Source organism: Dreissena polymorpha, chromosome 1, assembly GCF_020536995.1.
Source record: "Dreissena polymorpha isolate Duluth1 chromosome 1, UMN_Dpol_1.0, whole genome shotgun sequence".
Lineage (NCBI taxonomy): Eukaryota > Metazoa > Mollusca > Bivalvia > Myida > Dreissenidae > Dreissena > Dreissena polymorpha.
Window position 1 is genome coordinate 83,765,392 of NC_068355.1, and position 15,243 is coordinate 83,780,634.

Consider the following 15,243-nt stretch of genomic DNA (forward strand, 5'->3'; position numbering starts at 1 on the left):
CTGCACAGGCTAATCTGGGACGACACTTTACGCACATGCATTATGCCCAGTTTTCTCAGAACAAGACACATTTTGTCTGTTAGTTTTTAGGTTGCTGTATACATGTTTGTAAACATGGTACACCAAACATTGTTATCTGTGGTCTCACGCAGTTAGGTTCAAGCGGGTCTATCCAATACCTGCTGATCAAGTTGTAGGTTACGTATTTGATACATGTACATTTAGCAACACACTAGAATATTCAAGGTTTCAGTTGAGATTATCCATGGCATTCTCATAATAAACAATTAAGAAACAGTACATATAAAGTATATATATAGTAAAATAAAACACAAAATCACAACTTATTGTAAACAATCTAGAATTACTGAAACCATTTTTTTAATGATGTAAGGCGCAGCAGATCTTTGTTTATTTCTCACCTTGCTAAAACAAATCTGCAGATACTATGTACTTGAGCTCTAATGGATATATATTAGCAATCAACATTTCATTTAATCAAGGCAATATGTTTATATGTAGAATACACATGTATTGATCTTGTAGTTTGTTCATTTTCATTTTCCATTCAAAAGAGTCAAAAACACAAAAGAATGGACTATTATAGGCATCAAATTTATTAAATATGAAGTTTACAGCAAACATTAAGTAATAATGGGATGTTTCTTATACACTATATGTATGTGACAATGCTGTGACACAGTTGGTATATGACACAGTTCACAGCCCTTGGCATGCGCCTAGTCTTCTGTGGAGATGGCTGCTTGCATAGCTAACATGTTGCTGATGTTACCATGTCAAGAGTACACAACTTGCAGAACAGTATTTGGGGGTTTATACAATGCATATCTGATCTGCACTCTTCCTGTGACATATCAGCACATTTCAGTTGCCAATGTAATTGTGTAAGTGAGCATATTAATTACTCTTGTTGACACACATTAAGTAGATTGGCAGCCAGTCAAGTATCACACCGTGTGTACTATGAGCAGCTATAGGTTGTGTGTTAAGCCTGCACTACACTGGGACCTTTTTTTCATGTCCACTGGAGGGGGTCTGCAGATCTAGGGCAGGCTTAACTGGGGCAATAGCCTGGTACAGCTTGGTCACGGCTGTCTGTATGACTCCCTGCAGGTCAGGGTCATCACACTTTACTTCCTACAACATATATAGAACAGAGTAATCAACACATACATAGAGCAGTGTACACAAGACTATTGCCAAGCAATATATGTCCCCTACCGGCTCCACCATTGTCAGATTATTTTTTTTATTTGTTGCCATAGCAACCAGAATTTTTGACGTAGGCACAAAATGAAATGACGTGCATAATGTCCATATTGCCATCTATCCATGTTTCAAGTTTCATGAACAAATATTAAGAACTTTTAAAGTTATCACAGGATCCAGAAAAGCGTGACAGATTCACAGACTGACGGACACACAGGGCACAAACCATAAGTCTACTCCGGTGAAACAGGTAGGGTACAACAGCACATACATAGAACAGAGTAAACTAGAGCTTTGTCACAGACGTGACATATACCCCCACATGCTGCATTGACACAGAATATTTTGCATGCTGTCTTCACAAAAAAGAGAAGCTAATTTATGGCAATTTTTAAGAATTATTATGCCATTATCATTTATGGCCATTTTGACCTTTGAACTCTTGAATTCTTTCGCATGCCACGCCGTCCAATGACTGTGAACAAAATAAATGTCGGAGTCATTTTTAAATCTCACAATGAATGACATAGTTATGGACGGACAAGCTCATTTATGGCCATTTTTTACTTTTGAACTCAAAGTGTGACCTTGACCTTGGAGATATCGACGTAATTCTTTCGCGCGACACACCGTCCAATGATGATGAACAAATGTGCCAAATGATTTTACAATCTCACAATAAACGACATAGTTATGGCCTGGACAAGCTCATTTATGGCCATTTTTGACCTTTGAACTCAAAGTGTGACCTTGACCTTGGTGATATCGACGTAATTCTTTTGCGCGACACACCGTCCCATGATGGTGAACAAATGTACCCAGTCATTTTAAAAACTAACGATAAATGACATAGTTATGGTCCGGACAAGCATTTTGACCTTTGAACTCCAATATGACCTTGACCTTGGAGATATTGACGTACTTCTTTCGCATGACACACCGTCCTATGATGGTGAACAAATGTACCAAGTCATTTTAAAATCTTACGATAAATGACATAGTTATGGTCTGGAAAAACTTTCGTTTTAAAACGCACTAAGTGACCCCTTGACCTAGTTTTTGACCAGGCATGGCCCATAATCAAACTTGACCTACACATCATGTAGATACAACTTGTGACCAAGTTTGGTGAAGATCAGATGAAATTTTGGGACAGACCGACCGACAGAACGACCGACAAATTGACTCCTATATAGCCCCCATCACCAATGGTAATGGGGGTATAACAAGAGATTGCCAAGCAATATGGTCCCCTACTGGTGAAACTCCACCATTGTCAGAATTTTTATTTTTTATATTTGTTGCCATACCAACCAGAATTATTGATGTAGGAACAAAATGAAACTAGAGCTTTGTCAAAGACGTGACGAATACCCCCACATGCCGCATTGACACATAATATTTTGCATGTCGTCTCCACAAAAAACAGCAGACACCATGCTCAATTTTTAAAACGCACTAAGTGACCCCTTGACCTAGTTTTTGACCAAGAAAGGCCCATGTTCTAACTTGGCCTTAAGATCGTCTCCATAAAACTTCTGACCAAGTTTGGTGAAGATCGGATGTAAACTACTTGAATTAGAGAGCGGACATCATGCTGAATGTTAAAAAACGCACTAAGTGACCCCGTGACCTAGTTTTAGGCCCGGAATGGCCCATGTTCAAACTTGTCCTAGAGATCATTTAGATACAACTTGTGACCAAGTTTGGTGAGGATTGGATGAAAACTACTTGAATAAGAGAACGGACAACATGGTGAGGTTTAAAACGCACTAAGATACCCCGTGACCTAGTTTTTGACCCGGCATGACCCATATTCACACTTGACCTAGACATCATCTAGATACAACATCTGGCCAAGTTTGGTGAAGATTGGTTGAAAACTACTTGAATTAGAGGACAACATTGTGATGTTTAAAACGCACTAAGTGACCCCATGACCTTGTTTTTGACCCGGCATGACCCATATTCAAACATGCCCTAGACATGATCAAGATACAACTTCTGACCAATTTTGGTGAAGATTGGATAAAAACTTCTTGAATTAGAGAGCGGACAACATTGTGAGGTTTAAAACACACTAAGTGACCCTGTGACCTAGTTTTTGACCGGCATGGCCCATGTTCGAACTTGACCTACACATCATCTAGTTACAACTTCTGACCAAGTGTGGTGAAGATCGGATTTAAACTACTTATAATAGAGAGCGGACACCATGCTCAATGTGTAAAATGTACTAAGTTACCCTGTGACCTAGTTTTTGATCTAGCATGGCCCATGTTCGAACTTGGCCTTCAGATCATCTAGATAAAACTTCTGACCAAGTTTGGTGAAGATCGGATGAAAACTACTTGAATAAGAGAGAGGACACCATGCTGAATGTTAACAAAAGCACCGCTTTGCGGGTGCAGACCGCTCATCTATTTTCTTTTTAAAGGTGAAGGGACTCTCAATTTAAATCACGAAGGAGGGAGAGGTGGAGTGAAGAGGGGTGTATATTGTGGCGGTGTGGACATTTATTACATTATCTTCTAAAAATGCGAAATTTTTCGGGGGGGGGGGGGGGGGGGGGGGGTATAATAGTGTGAGGGTGTGGTGGTCATTTGTGAGATGATCTTAAAAGAAAAAAAAATTAGGGGGGGGGGTGGGGGGGGGGGGGGGAGGGGATTCTTGGGTGTGATGGTTGGACGGTATTTCAACAATAAAATAATAAAAATAAATATTTTTGTTTTTTAACCGTTTAAAAATAAATAAAGAAGTTATGGCAATTTTAGCAAAATTTAATAATTTTACCTTGAGAATCAAGGTCATTCAAAGGTCAAGGTAAAATTCAACTTGCCAGGTACAGTAACCTCATGATAGCATGAAAGTATTTGAAGTTTGAAAGCAATAGCCTTGATACTTTACAAGTAAAGTGGATCGAACACAAAATTTAACCATATATTCAAAGTTACTAAGTCAAAAAAGGGCCATAATTCCGTAAAAATGACAACCAGGGTTATGCAACTTGTCTTTTTACTGTCCCCTTATAATAGTTTGCGAGTGTTCCAAGTATGAAAGCAATATCGATGATACTTTAGGGGTAAAGTGGACCAAAACACAAAACTTAACCAAATTTTCAATTTTCTTAGTATAAAGGGCCCATAATTCCGTCCAAATGCCAGTCAGAGTTACATAACTTTGCCTTTACAGTCCCCTTATGATAGTTAATAAGTGTTGCAAGTATGAAAGCAATAGCTTTGATACTGTAGGAATAAAGACGACCTAAACACAAAACTTAACCAAATTTTCAATTTATTTTCTAAGTATAAAAAGGGCACATAATTCTGTCAAAATGCCAGTCAGAGTTACATAACTTTGCCTGCACAGTCCCCTTATGATAGTTAGTAAGTGTTGCAAGTATGAAAGCAATAGCTTTGATACTTAAGGAATGAAATGGACCTAAACACAAAACTTAACCAAAATTTTCAATTTTCTAAGTATAAAAAGGGCACATAATTCTGTCAAAATGCACGTCAGAGTTACCTAACTTTGCCTGCCCAGTCCCCTCATGATAGTTAGTAAGTGTACCAAGTTTGAATGCAATAGCATTGATACTTTCTGAGAAAAGTGGACCTAAACGCAAAACTTAACCAGAGGCCAACGCTGGCGCCAAGGTGATGACAATAGCTCATATTTTTTTTCCAAAAAATAGATGAGCTAAAAAACGCAAAGTGACCCCGTGACCTAGTATTTGACCCGGCAAGGCCCATGTTCGAACTTGGCCTTAAGATCATCTAGATACAACTTCTGACCAAGTTTGGTGAAGATCGGATGAAAACTACTTGAATTAGAGAGCGGACCACATGCTGAATGTTAAAACGCACTAAGTGACCCGTGACCTAGTTTTTGACCCGGCAAGGCCCATGTTCAAACTTGGCCTAGACATAACGTAGATACAACTTCTGACCAAGTTTGGTGAAGATCTGATGGAAACTACTTGAATAAGAGAGCGGACACTTAATACGGACCGACAGATAGACCGACCGACAGACAAGTTCACTCCTATATACCCCCTAAACTTTGTTTGTGGGGGTATAATGACGTGCATAATCTCCATATTGCCATCTATCCATGTTTTAAGTTTCATGAAAAAATATGAAGATCTTTTAAAGTTATCACAGGATACAGAAATGTGATCGACAGACTGACAGACAGACAGACAGACAGAGCGCAAACCATAAGTCCTCTCCGGTTTCACCGGTACGGGACAACAATACATACATAGAACAGAGTAAAAAACACATACATAGAGCAGTGTACACAACACATACATAGAGCAGTGTACGCAACACATACATACAACAGTGGTACATGTTAATGTCATTTACACTTAAACCAGTGTTTTGTCTCAGTGAACACTGCACACAGAACAAAGTTTTAGCACAGAACAGCAGTACAGCTTAATAAAATTATAAGCAAATCTGCATACATAATTTACTTGAGCTTATTGGACATCACACATAATTTTTATTTAACAAAGTGAAACTGGAATAAAGTGGCCAGAAGTAATGTGATAAATACCTTTACCCATTTTTCCTTTGTTATTAGCAGGGTATTTTCAACACGAAATAAAGCCAAACCAATTTTGAACCCCCACAACATTTCATTCTGACAAATGAATGTGCATTATTCAGTGCATGCTGTGTACATACAAGATTCTCCACGTTGACTAGAGCAACCTTCTCATCAATGGTGATTGAGATGTTGTTGCCCCGGATCATCTTGCCAATGCACTCCTTGCCAAACATGTCTGCCAGCATCTCCAGCAGGCACTCTTGGATGTGGCTCTTGTCCACCTTGACTGCCTGGGGGACCCCTTAAACAACACAATATGGTATACATACGGAATTCCTGACTTTACAGGCAGATCGCGATTGCCCACCATAGGCAGAGGGCCCCCTGACACAAACAAAATATTGCATACACACAAACTTCCTGATGGTCAACCTTCACAGCCTGCTCTGGTTGTTATCTGATGTTTTTATAACCAGTTGAGTGAAAATTGTGAATGTCATGCTCTGGTTGTTATCTGATGCTATTTATATGAACTGTTGAGCAACAGTTGTGAATGCAATGCTCTGGTTGTTTTGTCATGCTATTTATATGAACTGTTGAGTGACAGTTGTGAATGCCATGCTCTGGTTGTTATGTTGTGCTTTTTATATGAACTGTTGAATGCCATGCTCTGGTTGTTATGTCGTGCTATTTATATTAACTGTTGAGTGACAGTGGTGAATGCAATGCTCTGGTTGTTATGTTGTGCTTTTTATATAGCGACAGTTGTGAATGCCATGCTCTGGTTGTTTTGTTGTGCTATTTATATGAACTGTTGGGTGACAGTTGTGAATGCCATGCTCTTGTTGTTTTGTCGTGCTATTTATATGAACTGTTGGGTGACAGTTGTGAATGCCATGCTCTTGTTGTTTTGTCGTGCTATTTATATGAACTGTTGGGTGACAGTTGTGAATGCCAAGCTCTGGTTGTTATGTTGTGCTTTTTATATGAACTATTGAATGCCATGCTCTGGTTGTTATATCTTGCTATTTATATGAACTGTTGAGTGACAGTGGTGAATGCCATGCTCTGGTTGTTTTGTCGTGCTATTTATATGAACTGTTGGGTGACAGTTGTGAATGCCATGCTTTGGTGTTTATCTAATGCTATTTATATGAGCTGTTGAGCGACAGTTGTGAATGTATTGATGTGGCTGATATGTAGTGCAATTTATATGAACCGTTGAGTGAAAGTTGTGAATGCTATGCTTTGGTGTTTATCTGATGCTATCTATATGACCAGTTGAGTGGAAATTGTGAATGCCATGCTCTTGCTGTTATGTTGTGCTATTTATATGAGCTTTCGAGTTACAGTTGTGAATGGTCTGGTTGTTATGTCGTGCAATTTATATGAAGTGTTGAGTGAAATTTGTGAATGCCATGCTTTGGTGTTTATTTGATGCTATTTATATGACCAGTTAAGTGACAGTTGTAAATGCCATGCTTTGGTGTTTATCTGATGCTACATGTGTATTTATATGACCAGTTGAGTGGCAATTGTGAATGCCATGCTCTTGCTGTTATGTCGTGCTATTTATATGAGCTGTTGAATGCCATGCTCTGGTTGTTATGTCGTGCTATTTAATTGAACTGTTGAGTGACAGTTGTGAATGCCATGCTCTGGTTGTTATGTCGTGCTATTTATATAAACTGTTGAGTGACAGTTGTGAATGCCATGCTCTGGTTGTTATGTCGTGCCATTTATATGAACTGTTGAATGCCATGCTCTGGTTGTTATGTCGTGCTATTTATATGAACTGTTGAATGCCATGCTCTGGTTGTTATGTCGTGCTATTTATATGAACTGTTGAGTGACAGTTGTGAATGCCATGCTCTGGTTGTTATGTCGTTCTATTTATATAAACTGTTGAGTGACAGTTGTGAATGCCATGCTCTGGTTGTTATGGAGTGCTATTTATATGAACTGTTGAATGCCATGCTCTTATTGTTATGTCGTGCTATTTATATGAACTGTTGAGGGACAGATGTGAATGTCATGCTCTGGTTGGTATGTCGTGCAATTCATATGACCTGTTGAGTAACAATTGTGAATGCCATGCTCTGGTTGTTATGTCAAGCTCTGGCAGTTATCTGGTGCTTTTTACTGGACCCTTTGTCTTTGGAGCTGCGCACATTATCCAATCTTTCATACCGCTCAAGTGATCTTGCGGTTGTAAACATATGCCACCAAAAACAGGGCTTTGAACTAGTGACCCCAATTTCAATAGTGGTCATCTAATGTCCAAGGTCAATGCACATGTGAAGTATCAAAACACTCGGTCAATCCTTTCGAGTTATTGATATGAGGCTATTTTTACACTTATTGTGACCTTGACCTTTTACCTAGTTACCCCAATTTCAATAGGGGTCATCTACTATCCAAGGCCAATGCACATGGGAAGTATCAAGCCAATTGGTCAATTTGTTGACAAGTTATTGATTGAAAACGATATTCAAATTTATTGTTACAGTGAAATTGACCTTAGACCTTGTGACCCAAATTTCGATAGGTGGCATCTACTGTCCAAGGCCAATGCACATGTAAAGTATCAAGCCAATTGGTTAAAGCATTGATGAGTTATTGATTGGAAATGAACTGGTCTACCGACAGACCGACCAACAGACATCCGGTAAAACAATATACCCCGGTTTCTTTGAAGGGGAGCATAATAAATAGGTTTTTTATGTATAGGCTTAATTCCTATACTGTGTATTGTACCTTTTTGTCTGAGTGGATCATTTTCGGCCTGAAGAACAACGGTCACCACAGAGTCTGCATACATGTCTGTGACCGGGTTTGAGACCCACTCAATGATGACCAGCTTGTGCTCCACAATCACGTTCACAGACTTAAATACTCGTAGCACAGTGCGGTCTCTCTGCGCAGGCTGGCTCTCCAGATCCCCAGACAGCTGGGTGAGGTAGTACTGCAGCAGGCTCACAGGGCCCGTGTACCGCACACTTAGCCTCTGGGTAACTGTGCTCATAGCCAGCTCTGTGTAGTCTAAAACACAACATAACCAACAAGAGCTGTCTCCATCGGAAGACATATGCCCCCAAAAAACGCTTTTTCAAAACCTAAACGCAGATTTTGAAACCTAAACGTGGACTCTAAGTTAAAGGTCGAGGTCAAAATTTGTGTGCCTATGGAAAGGCCTTGTCTATATACACATGCATACCAAATATAAAGGTTACATCTGAAGTGACATAGAAGTTATGAGCATTTTTCAAGCGGAAACGCAATTTTTTGATGATACAAGGGCCGTAACTCAGAAAAGCCTGGGTCAATTTGGCTGATTATCTAACTTAGCCTAGAATTTGTTGCCTTACACAATTTTATGAAGTTTGGTGAAGATGCGATGACAATTGCTTGAGTTATTGAGCGGAAAAAAAGAAAAAACTCAATTTTTTGATGATTCAAGGGCCGTAACTCACGAGTTTCTCAGTCAATTTGGCTGATTATCAAACTTGACCCAGATGTTATGACCTTACACATTTTCATGAAGTTTGGTGAAGATCATATGACATTTGCTCGAGTTATTGAGCGGAAACGAGAAAAAACCCAATTTAACGATGATTCAAGGGCCATAACTCAGGAGTGTCTGGGTCAATATGGCCGATTATCGAACTTGACCTAGATGTTATTGCCTAACAAATATTCATGAAGTTTGGTGAAGATCAGATGACAATTGCTTGACTTATTGAGCGGAAACTAATTCGGACGGACTAACTAACTAACTGATTGACGGACGGTGAGATTTTAATATGCCCCCAGAACCTATGTTCTGGGGGCATAAAAACACATGTCTGGGAGGCTTTTACATGCTACCTAAGTCACATAATCTTATTTACCAAGTAGGCTAGTACTTTCTGCAAGGGGACGACATCCCCAAAAGTTCAAAGGCACATAGCTCTGATAAGAATATAGCGATTTGAAGGAAAACAAGGGACAAAATTGTCACAAAACCAGGTTTTCAACTCAAATTGTGACCTTGAAGATATTGACGTAATTCTTTTGCACAACACACCGTCCAATGATGGTGAACAAACATGCAAAATGATGATAAAATCTCACAATGAACGACATAGTTATGGCCCGGACAAGCTTGTTCCGCCCGCCCGCCGACATTCGTCAATCTAATAACCAGTTTTTTCCTTCGGAAAACCCGGTTAAAAATGCCTTAAACTTCATCATTAAATAAAATAACAGTACAAATTCATAATGATGCAAAGGAAACAATTTCATTACACACGGAAACATGTACAATCATGTAAGTATAAAAAAAATATTCCAGGCCACACAACTCTGCAAATTATATGCAACGCTTTAAAACACATATTTTGCTACGCATAAAAATACATCTAGCACCTAAAATAATATAAACAACATATCTATGAAGTTTTATGCTGATACACACAAATCTGACGGACTAGTTTATGACACCAAGCTAGCCACAAAGTGAATGACTGGGTGATTCCAATAAACAATAATAATAGGAGATCAATTACGCGAAAGTTTTGTATTGAGTCAACATATTTGAATATGTATGAACACATTAATTTAGGATTTTGCATTATAAAGTAATTTTTGTTAGAAAAGCTATAAGTAAGCTTACTGGCAAGGTCAGTTGGGTCCATGATATGGTAATTGAAGTTACGCTTCACCAGAATTCCAGAGATCCTGTCACCCTCTACAGGCTTCTTTGCAGCCAGGGACCCCACCACCTGGTCACAAGAGAACATATGTGTAGTGTTCTGATAAAAGTTTGAAAATTATATTTTATTTTATGCCTTTCTTATTAGATTCAAGTTTCAAAGGTTTAATGGTCATTCCTAAGGTAATGATAGGCAGCAAACAGCATAAAACCTGAACAAACTGTGATTTATTCGAACATAAAAAGCTTATGATGCTCTAATTAATATTAAAACTTTCTAGAAAGCAATTGCTAAATTCAAACCTCCATGAAAACGGCTCTAGTTTTCTGGTTGAAAAATAACATAAAAACTGAAGTTACACCTACTAACAATAAGATAAACTGCTCAATAAAACTATCATTCATAGTCATAATATTAAATGTATATAAAATATCCCCATAATACAAAACTGATTGTTGGAGGACTAGCGAGTGTTGTACTTTTGCCATTTTCTCTCCCCGGAAGTGGAACTCGACCGCGACAGTGTTGCGTGGATTGTGCACCTGCATCTGGTACTCTGTGTCGTCCTCATACTCCCTCAGCAGGGCAGCCTTCAGACGAGACATCTCATTCTGCTCACCATGCACCAGCACCTTAAAACACATAGGCCATATGCTTTTAACGCAATCAAGCTTAAATAGAAAGGTTTAAAATTGCCAGACTAATAAATCCTTTTCATATTTGATATTTGCTTCAATTATATAAACTGTTCTCATGACATTTTAATGATGTCCAGCTCATAATACATGGCTCTTAATTGACACTCGCTATTTTGCAAAATGGAACTAAAATATAAAGATACAAACAACATTTTAAGCCACTATCATTTTTTGTAATTGCAATAGATACAATAATTCTTATTGCAATTTAAAGAAAGACAAATATTTATTATTTAAGAAATTTCTGTTCACTTATGTGCAATTTTCAAAAAATAATTTGTAAATGTTGCATGAACCTAAATTTAAGTTCATTTTTTGATAGGTCTGTTTCAATAAATAGGATAAAAACCCAATGCTTTGATTTATTTGCACATGCCTCATAATAAATTGTATACATATAATACCAAACTTGAGCTTTGTCACAGACGTGACGAATTCCCCCACATGCTACATTGACACATAATATTTTGCATGTCGTCTTCACAAAAAACAGCAGACACCATGCTCAATTTTCAAAACGCACTAAGTGACCCTTGACCTAGTTTTTGACCCAGAAAGGCCCATGTTCTAACTTGGCCTTAAGATCATCTCCATAAAACTTCTGACCAAGTTTGGTGAAGATCGGATGTAAAATACTTGAATTAGAGAGCGGACACCATGCTGAATGTTAAACAAGATGCGTTTGTGAAACACAATGTCCCCCTATATGACGTTTGACCTTGAAGGATGACCTTGATCTTGACCCTTTACCACTCAAAATGTGCAGCTCAATGAGATACACATGCATTTCAAATATAAAATTGCTAGCTTCAATATTGCAGAAGTGACATTACATGAGCAATTTTGACCCACATATTTGACCTTGAAGGATGACCTTGACCTTGACCTTTCACAACTCAAAATGTGCAGCTCCATGAGATACACATGCATGCCATATATCAAGTTGCTATTTTCAATATTGCAAAAGTATTCATAAAAAAAGCGATTTGGGCCACATATATTTGACCTCTGACCTTGAAGGATGACCTTGACCTTTCACCACTCAAAATGTGCAGCTCCATGAGATACACATGCATGCCAAATATCAAGTTGCTATCTTCAATATTGCAAAAGTATTCATAAAATAAGCGATTTGGGCCAAATATATTTGACCTCTGACCTTGAAGGATGACCTTGACCTTTCACCACTCAAAATGTGCAGCTCCATAAGATACACATGCATGCCAAATATCAAGTTGCTATATTCAATATAGCAAAAGTTATTGCAAAATGTTAAAGTTGGCGCAAACAGACCAACGTACAGACCAACCAACCAACCAACAGACAGGGCAAAAACAATATGTCCCCCACTACTATAGTGGGGGACATAAAAATGCACTAAGTGACCCCGTGACCTAGTTTTAGGCCCGGAATGGCCCATGTTCAAACTTGTCCTAGAGATCATTTAGATAAAACTTGTGACCAAGTTTGGTGAGGATTGGATGAAAACTACTTGAATTAGAGAGCGGACAACATGGTGTGGTTTTAAACGCACTAAGATACCTCGTGACCTAGTTTTTGACCCGGCATGACCCATATTCAAACTGACCCTAGACATTATCAAGATACAACTTCTGACCAATTTTGGTGAAGATTGGATAAAAACTACTTGAATTAGAGAGCGGACAACATGGTGAGATTTAAAACACACTAAGTGACCCCGTGACCTAGTTTTTGACCCGGCATGGCCCATGTTCGAACTTGACCTACACATCAGCTAGTTACAACTTCTGACAAAGTATGGTGAAGATCGGATTTAATTTACTTGAAATAGAGAGTGGACACCATGCTCAATGTGTAAAACGTACTGAGTGACCCTGTGACCTAGTTTTTAATCTTGCATGGCCAATGTTCAAACTTGGCCTTCAGATCATCTAGATAAAACTTCTGACCAGGTTTGGTTAAGATCGGATGAAAACTACTTGAACAAGAGCACCGCCTTGCGGGTGCAGACCGCTCATCTATTTTCTTTTTAAAGGTGAAGGGACTCTCATTTTCAATCACAAAGGAGGGAGGGGTGGAGTGAAGAGGGTAGTATTGTGTGGGGGCGTGGACATTTATTACATTATCTTCCAAAAATGCGAAAAAAAAGGCAAAAAAAAAAAAAAATTCGGGAGGGGGGGGGGTGGGGTGGGGTGGGGGGGTATTCTTGGATGCCATGGTTGGACGGTATTTCAAACATAAAATAAAAAAAAAAAAATATTTGTGTTTTTTAACCGTTAAAAAAAAACAATTTGGGGGAGTGGGGTGGGGTGGAGGGGTATAGTATAGTGTGAGGGTGTGGTGGTCATTTGTGAGATGATCTTAAAAAAACAAAAAACAAAAACAAAAAAAATAGGGGGGGGATTCGGGGGGGGGGGGGGGGGGGGGGGGGGGAGGGCACGGGGGATGGTTTGGGTGGAGTCTTTTGTGTTATGTCAGGTAAGAGTAGTTTTTTCAAAGTATCAATCAAATCTAATCATAAACAAGGGCTGTTTGTAAAACATGCATGCCCCCCATATGGGCTGTGCGTTGTAGTGGCAGCCATTGTGTGAATACGTTTTTTGTCACTGTGACCTTGACCTTTGACCTAAAAATCAATAGGGGTCATCTGCGAGTCACGATCAATGTACCTATGAAGTGTCATGATCCTAGGCAAAGGCGTTCTTGAGTTATCATCTGAAAATCATTTTACTATTTCGGGTCACCGTGACCTTGACCTTTGACCTTGTGACCTCAAAATCAATAGGGGTCATCTGCGAGTCATGATCAATCTTACTGTGAAGTTTCATGATCCTAGGCATATGCGTTCTTGAGTTATCATCTGAAAACCATTTTACTATTTCGGGTCACCGTGACCTTGACCTTTGACCTAGTGACCTCAAAATCAATAGGGGTCATCTGCGAGTCATGATCAATCTACCCATAAAGTTTCATGATCCTAGGCGTATGCATTCTTGAGTTATCATCCGGAAACCATTTTACTATTTCGTGTCACTGTGACCTTGAACTTTGACCTAGTGACCTCAAAATCAATAGGGGGTCATCTGCGAGTCATGATCAATCTACCCATGAAGTTTCATGATCCTAGGCGTATGCGTTCTTGAGTTATCATTCAAAAACCATTTTACTATTTCGAGTCACCGTGACCTTGACCTTTGACCTAGTGACCTCAAAATCAATAGGGGTCTTCTGCGAGTCATGATCAATGTACCTATGAAGTTTCATGATCCTAGGCCCAAGCGTTCTTGAGTTATCGTCTGACAACCACCTGGTGGACGAACCGACAGACCGACCAACAGACCGACCGACATGAGCAAAGCAATATACCCCCTCTTCTTCGAAGGGGGGCATAATAAAGAAGTTTTTTAGCAAAATTTAATAATTTGACCTTAAGAGTCAAGGTCATTCAAAGGTCAAGGTAAAATTCAACTTGCCAGGTACAGTAACCTCATGATAGCATGAAAGTATTTGAAGTTTGAAAGCAATAACCTTGATACTTTAGAAGTAAAGTGGATCGAAACACAAAATTTAACCATATATTCAAAGTTACTAAGTCAAAAAAGGGCCTTAATTCCGTAAAAATGACAACCAGAGTTATGCAACTTGTCCTTTTACTGTACCCTTATGATAGTTTGCGAGTGTTCCAAGTATGAAAGCAATATCTATGATAGTTTAGGGGTAAAGTGGACCAAAACACAAAACTTAACAAAATTTTCAATTTTCTAAGTATAAAGGGCCCATAATTCCGTCCAAATGCCAGTCAGAGTTACAAAACTTTGCCTGCACAGTCCCCTTATGATAGTTAATAAGTGTTGCAAGTATGAAAGCAATAGCTTTGATACTGTAGGAATAAAGTGGACCTAAACACAAAACTTAACCAAATTTTCAATTTTCCAAGTATAAAAAGGGCACATAATTCTGTCAAAATACCAGTCAGAGTTACATTACTTTGCCTGCACAGTCCCCTTATGATAGTTAGTAAGTGTTGCAAGTATGAAAGCAATAGCTTTGATACTTAAGGAATAAAATGGACCTAAACACAA

General features: G+C 38.9%; 1 protein-coding gene across 1 annotated transcript in view; it reads right to left on the reverse strand.

Moving 5' to 3' along the window:
* Window positions 1-596: 596 nt before the first annotated feature.
* LOC127838430 (cleavage and polyadenylation specificity factor subunit 3-like) overlaps window positions 597-15,243 on the reverse strand; it is a 38,890-nt gene continuing 24,243 nt past the window's right edge. The window contains exons 12-16 of the mRNA XM_052366209.1: window positions 10,961-11,113; window positions 10,442-10,550; window positions 8,545-8,829; window positions 5,925-6,088; window positions 597-1,158 (exon numbers count right to left, since the gene is read on the reverse strand). Of these exons, the coding sequence (XP_052222169.1) occupies window positions 1,018-1,158; window positions 5,925-6,088; window positions 8,545-8,829; window positions 10,442-10,550; window positions 10,961-11,113 (852 nt within the window). The 3' untranslated portion in view covers window positions 597-1,017. The remainder of the gene's footprint in view (window positions 1,159-5,924; window positions 6,089-8,544; window positions 8,830-10,441; window positions 10,551-10,960; window positions 11,114-15,243) is intronic.